The 9,796-nt window shown below is 38.4% G+C and overlaps 1 protein-coding gene across 1 annotated transcript in view; it reads left to right on the forward strand.

Moving 5' to 3' along the window:
- LOC107657116 (TOX high mobility group box family member 3-like) overlaps positions 1-3,558 on the forward strand; it is a 70,429-nt gene extending 66,871 nt beyond the window's left edge. Inside the window, exons 6-7 of the mRNA XM_016445135.1 lie at positions 244-324; positions 1,269-3,558. Coding sequence (XP_016300621.1) covers positions 244-324; positions 1,269-1,994 — 807 coding nt within the window. The 3' untranslated portion in view covers positions 1,995-3,558. The remainder of the gene's footprint in view (positions 1-243; positions 325-1,268) is intronic.
- Positions 3,559-9,796: the final 6,238 nt, after the last annotated feature.

The raw sequence follows: 9,796 nt of genomic DNA on the forward strand, positions 1-9,796 counted from the left end.
AAAAAAAAAAAAAAATCGTGAATCGAATCGTGAATCGAATCGAATCGTGAGTTGAGTGAATCGTTACATCCCTACTCATATTTGCACAGAATGATTCTTGTCAGGTATTTTAACAGACTGCTTGATATTTGATACCGGCTAAGATGAAGCCTGCAGGCTCTCCCTGTTGTGAAGCTCATGCTTGCCAGTCAATGTTCCGCTAATTATCTGTTTATCACACCTCACGTATTCTGTTCTCCACAGGTTTACAAAAGCAAAACAGAAGCAGCAAAGAAGGAGTACCTGAAAGCTCTCGCAGTGTACCGCGCTAGCCTTGTGTCAAAGGTGAAGATGATTTCTGTTAAAACAGCTCCTTTCAGACCACCGCCCACTGTTTTCTTCATTTTTTTTTCGCCATTCATCATGTTTTCTATTATATTTCTATTTACCTATATCCAAATAATAGTTTAGCTCACATTCAGGCTCGATAGCTTTCACCTTGAGTCCTTAACCACTTTTAAAAGAAAAGACCTTCTACAACACAGTAAACTTTTCAGTGAAAGCACCAAATATAGAACTGACAGCTGAAAGCCAATTGAAAACAGGAGTTCTTCTATAACTACGAGCAGTGTTTATTTCATTGTGCATTAAAAAACCAGCTGGAAAGGATTTTAAAATATGATTTTTCGTAAACCGAATTCTCTTGCATACTTAAACTTGACTGTGAATGTGTTTGTTCCATCACACTAGAGGTGTAAAAATAAAATAAAATACAGCTAATGAATTAGAATGAGATATTCTTATGATTCATCATGCCTCATTAACTCACTGTATCAGCCAAGCTGTTGGGAACATTTGCATATTTGTTGCTTCTTATAAAAAATTAAGATAATTTTACAGACAGTTTAGCAGTACTGTGTGTTAAAATCTAAGCAACTCAAGTACTAGAGATTCATGCTACATTTATGACACCAGCATCACATTTCTCTCGATTCAGCGGTTGAGTAGATTTATTAAGCTTCTTCTCAGAAAGTCTGAAGTACAGTAAAGTTTGTTATTTTCAGTGTGCAAGACTTATTTCAGATCTTTTTCTAGGCTACTAAATAATATAAATTCCCCTCTTGGCAAGTTCTTTAGATCATGGAATTGTAAGACAGCAGCAATTTTCTCTGAACAGCTTTTCTGTTGAGTCAGTCACCAGATCAGCACTAATAAAGAAGAGGGCATTACATAAGAAAGAATCTGTTGAGTACTAGAATTAATTTGACCACTCTCTATTTCTGTCTCAGGCTGCCGCAGAGTCAGCAGAGGCCCAGACGATCCGCTCGGTGCAGCAGACTCTTGCCTCTACCAGCTTGTCCCCAGCACTAGTGCTGTCTTCCCCTCTATCCCAGCACCCCTCGATGTCTGCCGCAGCACAGGCGCTCCAGCAGGCCCTGCCTCGAGCCATCGCTCCAAAACCTCTGCAAATGCGTGTCGGCAGCAGCCAGATTGTCACCTCAGTCACGGTAGCTCATCAGAACATGACGCCCGGCGGCATTCAGTCGCAGCTGCTGGGGCAGATGGGAGCGGGTGGTCCGCAGTCGGGCATGTCACCGCAATTGAGTCCGCCGATGCAGCCACAGCACGCTTCCATGCAGCAGCAGATGCAACAGCAGCAGATGCAGCAGCACTTGCAGCACCATCAAATGCAGCAGCAGCAAATGCACCACCAGCAGATTCAGCAGCAAATGCAGCAGCAGCATTTCCAGCATCACCTGCAGCAGCAGCTTCAGCAGCACCACATGCAGCAGCAGCACCACCAACACCAACAGATGCAGCAGCAAATGCAAATGCAGCACATGCAGCAGATGCAGCAGCATCTCCCGCAGTCGCAGTGTTCGCCTGTGCAGCACTCGCCCGGCACGCCACACTCGGCCTCTCTCGGCAGCCCGCCGCCCCCTCCTGCGTCCCAGCCTCACCCCTCGCAGGTACAGGCTCACGCGCAGGTCCTGTCGCAAGTGAGCATCTACTGAACCAAAAGACCTCGGACCCGCAGTCGCGACTCCACGAGAAAGCCAGAAGGAAGTTGTTATTGAAAAGCATCATTACAAGGTTGCTTTTTTTAAGTTGCACTTAAGAAGTGTGTAAGAAATATGAATGTTTTACAAAGAACTGTCCTTTGTTCTAGATGGATATAAGATATGTGTTAAAAGGACAAAGCGTCTTAGCTGGATTTTTTGTCTATAAGATAGGCTGAGCTACCGGGAGGTCTGTTGATAGACTTGTGTGCCCGGTAGTCATTTGTATGTATATTTAGTTCATTTGGTTTTTCTCTCTCTTTCTCTCTGTTGTGGAGTTTAAACTCTGTCAGAGCATGATGGCGTGGGAAGAACATTCAGAGATGATCACAGAAACACCTGACAGTTTTATTTAACAGCTTTATTTATGAGGTTGGATTCGCTTTCACCACCAGACAAAATAGAAGACCGGATTTCTGTGGACGGGGAATTTATAAAGAAGGCACTGTTTCGCAAAAGAAATGAACTGAACTGCTATTAAACTGGTCATCAGAGACATGCTGAATGGCTCTTGCACTGTCTGGCCAGTGTATCGTAAAGTCTACCCTCTCTTCTTCCCTTTTCCATCATCCTTCTTGGCGTTCCCATGTCACTGTTGGGATGCTCTCAATCAAATCATCCTGCTTTTAGAACCAAGTGATGTTTGACACATCTTGTGCCGTGTTATCAAACAGACAGTCTCCAGTGAATTTTCAAAAGATGTAAAACCCTTGGCGTTTTGCTGGACTATTTGACACGCTTCCATAGATCATTTCAGTCCTCATGTCTCCAAACACCTTCTGTAACCTGCTGTATGTGTTCTTAGGAAAGAAGAGAACGTTTTTGGAGTTCTTCCTCTGGCCAAAACCCTCAAAAGTGCATTCACTCCAACATGTGTAGTAACAGCACTCCAAAAAAACCTTCTTCTCTGTAATTATCTTTACCTCAAAAGTTTTATTGAATAAGTTATGTTTAGTTTTTTTTTCTTCTTTTGTGTAATGAAAACTTATTTTATGGGGGCAAAAAAATTAAATTACTGAATTTAGGCTGTTGGTTTACTGATTGGGGTATTTTTATTTCATAATACCCCACATTTCTCAACAAGGGCCATTAAATGAGTCTTATCCGATGTTTTTTTTTTTGATCACAGAAAGGACATGGAAGTATGTTGTGCCAGCTGTAAAAGAATCAGTGGTAAGATAAAAGATAACGAAGTTGTACATTTTTCATACCTCTTGTTGTAAAGTTTTAATATGTGCGGCTTTAAATGCAGACGTTGGCGAGCTGAACTGTCACCTGCTTTATCTCATAGTGCTCTTTTCTACTTTTTTATGAGTTACAGTAGCAGCAAATCATTTGTTTGTATTTTTGCTTACATTTAAAAATTATTTACTTTTAAAAACCTGACCGTAAAATAAATACAGTTCATGTCAGTTGGAAACTCCACCCATTTTTTAAATGTCGTTAATGTCATCGAGTTTTATTTTTGCCATCCAAAAAATGCATTAAAAAGAAGCATTCCATCATCATCAACATGATACTAGCCATGCTTTTGTATTATATTTCTCTGTGTCTCTCTGTTTGCAATTAAAATAATCAAAAATATTTATTTGAAGGAACTGATTAATTTCAAAGATGATATTAGCCATACTTTTGTATAAAATATTTCCTCGATGTGTCCTTGTTAGTTATGAAAGATTTAAAATAAAGACATCAGTACTTAAAATATTCTGTTTATTTTGATTATACAGTTGTATTTGTTTTTTCAACTCAAACAGATATTTGGTTATATTTATTTCTGCAAATATGTTGTGCATTTTCTATTTATGTTTTCCTTTATGTCTGTTCACACCGATCTCCTTTTCCATGGTGTTTCACATTTTAAAAATGACCCCTGAGCCCCCAGACACAAATATTTGTGGGGGAAGGTAGGATTTGCAGAAGGCTAATTATCATAAATGCACAATAAGCAGGTGAGGACAGTGGAATGCCTTTATCTGCTGGTATCTTACACGTTACACCAGACAGAGACACCCGAACGCAACAGAAGGGAAGGAATCTGTGCCTGCGCATATCTTGTTCCACATTAATAGAATTCTCAATCTGTATTTTGTACCCAATTAGTTAATTTTGAGAATGCTTGTGCAGTTTGCATGAGAGAGGCTGCAGTGATTGGCTCTCGAGTCGGGTTTTGTGTCTCAGAGAAGCCCACACTCTCACTCTTTGATTAATTGCAGCATCTGTTCTGTCAGAGGGTGTAGTGGAGAGGTCTGCAGGAAAACTGCAAGTAAATGCTGGCAACAGTCTTAAAGCGCCTATGATGAAATGAAAATTAAAAACAGCGAGTACCCCGCATGCCCTGAATTTCAATGGCAAGAAGTGGGGAGAGAGAAGGAGGGAGGGAGCGAAGATTGCTAAGCATAGAATGTAAGAGTGGTGTCCATGGCGACCAAACACATCCTTTAAAAACAGCCGGTAATGAGGGGCCGGGAAGTAGCGCTTATTATTCCGAACAGTCTCATGGAGGGCAGCATCAATAATGCATGCAGTACCTTGTGCTATTTAAATGCTTGAAAAGAATAGTTTACCTAAAAATTAAAATTCTGTCATCATTTACACACACTTATGTCATTCCAAACCTGAATGACTTGCTTTCTTAATATACAGTATATTATATATATATATTTTTTTTAATTCTATTGTTCTGTCAGAGGGTGTAGTGGAGAGGTCTGCAGGAAAACTGCAAATAAGTGCTGGCAACAGTCTTAAAGCGCCTATGATGAAATGAAAATTAAAAACAGCGAGTACCCCGCATGCCCTGAATTTCAATGGCAAGAAGTGGGGAGAGAGAAGGAGGGAGGGAGCGAAGATTGCTAAGCATAGAATGTAAGAGTGGTGTCCATGGCGACCAAACACATCCTTTAAAAACAGCCGGTAATGAGGGGCCGGGAAATAGCGCTTATTATTCCAAACAGTCTCATGGAGGGCAGCATCAATAATGCATGCAGTACCTTGTTATTTGGTAAATCTTGTTATCCTTATATATATATATTTTTTTTAATTTATTTATTTATTTTTTTAAGAATATTTTAGCTCTTTTTGTCCATATAAAAATATGCATAATATAGCCTTTTCTATTTTCCACAAAAGAAAGAAAGCTATACAGGTTTGGAATTGCGTGATGGTGAGTAATTAATCACAGAATTTATATATAAATATATATCTTAAAGTAATATGTTCCCATAAATTCTTCAAAGCAAACATAAATTCCGCCTCGACTAGAATTACCCTCCAGTATTCATATGATGTCTATCTATAGAATCTAGTTCAAACCACAGTCACATGATCGGACAGTTTTATTGCATATAACCTAATATTCCACTGCTATTCATCACTCTTAGTGTGTGTGTGTGTGCGCACATGCATTTTAATATAGCGCTTATTATTCCAAACAGTCTCATGGAGGGCAGCATCAATAATGCATGCAGTACCTTGTTATTTGGTAAATCTTGTTATCCGCATGGTCTCAGTGAGGATAAATATCTCACAACAAGGGTTGGAACTCTGACACACCCCAGTGATGAATAAATAAATAAATAAAGGTTTGCAGATATTTTCAAAACTGATTATATGTCCTAAAAACAGCCAATGATGTCGGCACACGAGCGATTGTGAATTAAATCATGTGCCGTTTCAGGGACATAATAAAACCTCATTTAAATATATATATATATATATATATATATATATATATATATATATAAATCCTTCCATACAATGCTATTTAAATGCTTGAAAAGAATAGTTTACATAAAAATTAAAATTCTGTCAATTTATATATAAATATATATCTTAAAGTAATATGTTCCCATAAATTCTTCAAAGCAAACATAAATTCCGCCTCGACTAGAATTACCCTCCAGTATTCATATGATGTCTATCTATAGAATCTAGTTCAAACCACAGTCTCATGATCGGACAGTTTTATTGCATATAACCTAATATTCCACTGCTATTCATCACTCTTAGTGTGTGTGTGTGTGCGCACATGCATTTTAATTTAGTCTGTGTTAAAGACAGAGAGGAAAAGGTCATATGCATTGTGAATGTCCCATTTTTGTAATATCAATCAATGATTGATTGGTGTCTTTCATTACCCTGCTGTCTACACAGATTCAGTGAGAACAGTGTGACAAAAGGTCTGTGTCCTGAGGCTGAGAGTGTGACCTCAGTAGCTTGTGGTCTCTGACTAGTTTCCATCAGAGCATGAAAAGAAATTACCATAATTTATATTTTTATATCATATTTGACATGGATTATACTGTACTTTCTACCAAGACAAAGCTGTAAGCCTGCTGTTGTGAAAAGACTTCATTTTTGTAGTTAGCAATCAAGAATTTCTACCTCATTGAATCTTGTCAATCTTATGAAATGTGAAAAAAAAAAACCTTTGTGATCGGTAATTTAAGGTAATCATTGATACAATTTCTTGGTTTCTGATAAAGTAATCACTGATAAAGCAGCTACATGACAGATGGAGAGTTTCTGGCTGTGGACATTGTTTGTGTAGCTTAGCAACAATAACCAAATAGGGTAGAACTTGAATAGGGCAAAGGTCATCTCTAGCCACAGAACATCAGTAACACTGTCCGGTAGGCCATGCCGTTTGCCCTCCATTAACAAATCTAACCCCTTCCCACCCAGCTCCCAAAGAACACATGTAACCTTTGACCTGACTTCAGACACCTGGCCTTGCAGTGAGTGAAGAGTTTTGCTGACTAGCTTTGGGCAAGATCCTGTTGATCCCTGGCAGCTTTTGTTTGAATAATGTTGACCTCTCAGTCAGAAAGAGAAAACTTTCTTTAGGTGCTGCTGACCTGCTGGTGCTGCTGTGAACATTTGTATGAAAGATTCCCCAGACTGAATGATAGGCTAACAGCTGGGTCTGAGGTGAAGTAAAGAACTTGACTTTCAATTGTTTGTCTTTTCTTTCTTTTATTTATGTTTCTTTCTTTTGATTAATTAATTTATATTTTGTTTTAATTTTAGTAATGTTATGCTACATCACACAGAGCACCAAGGCAACGCTTTTCTTTTCTTTTTTTCATCTAATATTTATGTTTAATTTTAACTGATGTAAGCTGTTTATTTATTTATTTATTATTTATTTTAGTCTTTCTGAAGAAAAAAGCTTCTTTTCACAAAATGTTTTTAGTGTTGTTTTCACAATTAGTACTAGTTTCTATAGTTAATTGCCTTGATAATGAGATGAACATGATATGTTTACTCAGTACAGTTACCACCAGCCTTTGCTTTTCAACACCACTGTATCAAAGCAATGCTTCATCCCGATTCCTCCCAAGTACAGATGAAATGGGTTTCTAGATGTTCCCAGCAGCCCTCTCAGCTCTGGCAGAAACAGCAGAATTGCACTAAATTGAAGTTTAAATTCCCAGAAAGTAGTTTTCGCTAAAGCAGGATACTTGTACGCACCTATTAATGTCAAGTGAGATTATTCTGTGAAGCTAAATTTCACGCTTCCACTAGAATGATGAATAAAATGAAGCCCTCAATATTTTAACTTCAGCAAGTTCATTTTATAAAATGTCTTACATATTATGAACTTTCTGGAGTTAAGTGAGTATCATTTCAAATTCTATTCATTGTTCTCCACAGCTAAACTAATTTTAATGTGCTGTCTTTGAATATACATAGGTTACGTTTGCAGTACAGCACTCCAAAAGATTTTCTTTTTCTCAGTCAGCTCATACATATTCCATAGACTGAGCCACTTCTTATTGGTTAGATGAATAAAAGGACTGCATTTTCTATTTATTTTTAATTGCTACAACGAAAATAGCATGGCCAAAGTCAAGAAATGCTGTGAGATGTTCACAAACTACTTTATTCCCTCAGTTTTCAGCTCTTGACCGCTCTCAAAGTCCAACTCTGTGAGAGTTAAAGGTCATCAAACAAACAATCCTGCTTCAAAATCACTGGGGTGAACAAGCCCAGAAATACGACTCTGTTTCACCTTGCAGACAGTAAAAAGCCAGCAGTTCTCAACACAGTCTCTCCAGGAAATCTCCAAACATAGTTTATTGTACAGTCAGTGTTTCTGAGGCCAACACAAACAATGTGATTTGGTTTTCAGAACAGTTTGCACATAACTGGAATTTTTCTGCACTAATGTTAATGTTACATTTATTTAATGACCAGGTAGAGATTCATTTTAAAATTGCATTTGGAGCTGGCATTAATTGAGGAACATTTGCTTTGTTGTGACAGAAAACTAAACTTTGTAGCTGACAGATGTTTCAAGGAGAGAGAAAGAGAGAGAGAGAATTCATTCCATCTCCTTCGGTTGCAGAATATAAAAGCATATATTGTTTCCCCTGAGTTACCTCTTCCCAGTTCCTCTTCAGTATTCTATGGACGTTGTGTTCTTCTGAGAAACCTGACTCTCTGAAATTGCTTTTTATTGTGACTTACTTAGGCTGTTAATGTAAGCTATTACTGAGCTCACAAGTTACTATAGCAACAAAGCTGATAATGTGTACTGGGAGACCAAAGTGATAGATTACATGTGCATGCTATGTCATATCCAATAACTCAAACTTACTATACGGCACATTATTCCAGTGGTCTGAGAGAAATCAATATATGTGGACACAACCCAACAAGCCATGCTCCATCTCTCTCTCTCTCTACATCAGTCTCTCTGTGTGTCTAATTCTGCACGACAGTAAGGAAGCTGTAGCAGATCAGGCCATGTATCTATGATGTCTGTGTGGAGCTACAAGAGGCAGGTGCTGTACAGACACCATTCAGAGACTCTATTCAGCTCCTCTCCTCCGTTTCTCCATTCATGCAGGGCAAAACGCCATCTGCTCCTGTTGTGCCTGGAACTCTCACAGCTGACCAAAAAAAAATCCACCCCAACAGCTGTTGCCAAACAAAAGCCAAATAATGAGGGCAGAGAAAGGTTACACACAAGTAAGAGAGAGAGAGAGAGAGAGAGAGAGGGTGAGAGGGAGGGAAGGGTGAACGCACTGCTCTGATGAAAGGGGAGTCAGAAACAAATCTTTTACAGATTATGAGGAGGAATGCTCTTTTCAATGGGTGCAGTAGAAACAGTTAAATGTGAGATGGTAAATCTTGCCTCTTGTCTCTATGAACTTGGTGAACTCCATTACGGCTGTCAAATAGAGAAAGAGGAAACAGTATTCATGGCTAGTCTTTTGAGGGCCCTGATGAGTCAGACTGATGACAACAAGAGTTGAGAAAATGAGTTGAGAGTTCATGTTACACAGCATTTTAAAATATTAACTAGTTAGGATGGCTAAACATAGAAATGCTTGTAAAATCACCATTTTACATTTTGTATTTTATTCATTTATTTATTTTGCATATTTGGCCATCATCAATATTCAGTAATGTGCTGTAGCTGATGTGAAGAATACTATCTGCATCATAGGTGGATATGAAATTGTAAGGAATATGATGATTCCACAACCCTACAGAAGATAAGTGGTATATGGATTGTAATAATAATAAGAAAAATAATAAAACAAAATAATAACAATACTTATTCTTTTTTAATTATTCATCTAGTTTTTTTTTTTTTTTTGGTGTGAGGGCTCAGGACCATAAAATGTTCGATAAAATGTTCGAATGCAATGATAGGATGTCCTACCTGCCTGTCAACCTATATGTTTGCATACCGCAGCCAATAGAGAGAGTCTGGGGCGTGGCTACTGTAGCAGAGCTGACTGAGC

This window comes from Sinocyclocheilus anshuiensis, unplaced genomic scaffold, assembly GCF_001515605.1.
Source record: "Sinocyclocheilus anshuiensis isolate Anshui unplaced genomic scaffold, SAMN03320099.WGS_v1.1 scaffold944, whole genome shotgun sequence".
In the NCBI taxonomy this organism is placed as follows: Eukaryota; Metazoa; Chordata; class Actinopteri; order Cypriniformes; family Cyprinidae; genus Sinocyclocheilus; species Sinocyclocheilus anshuiensis.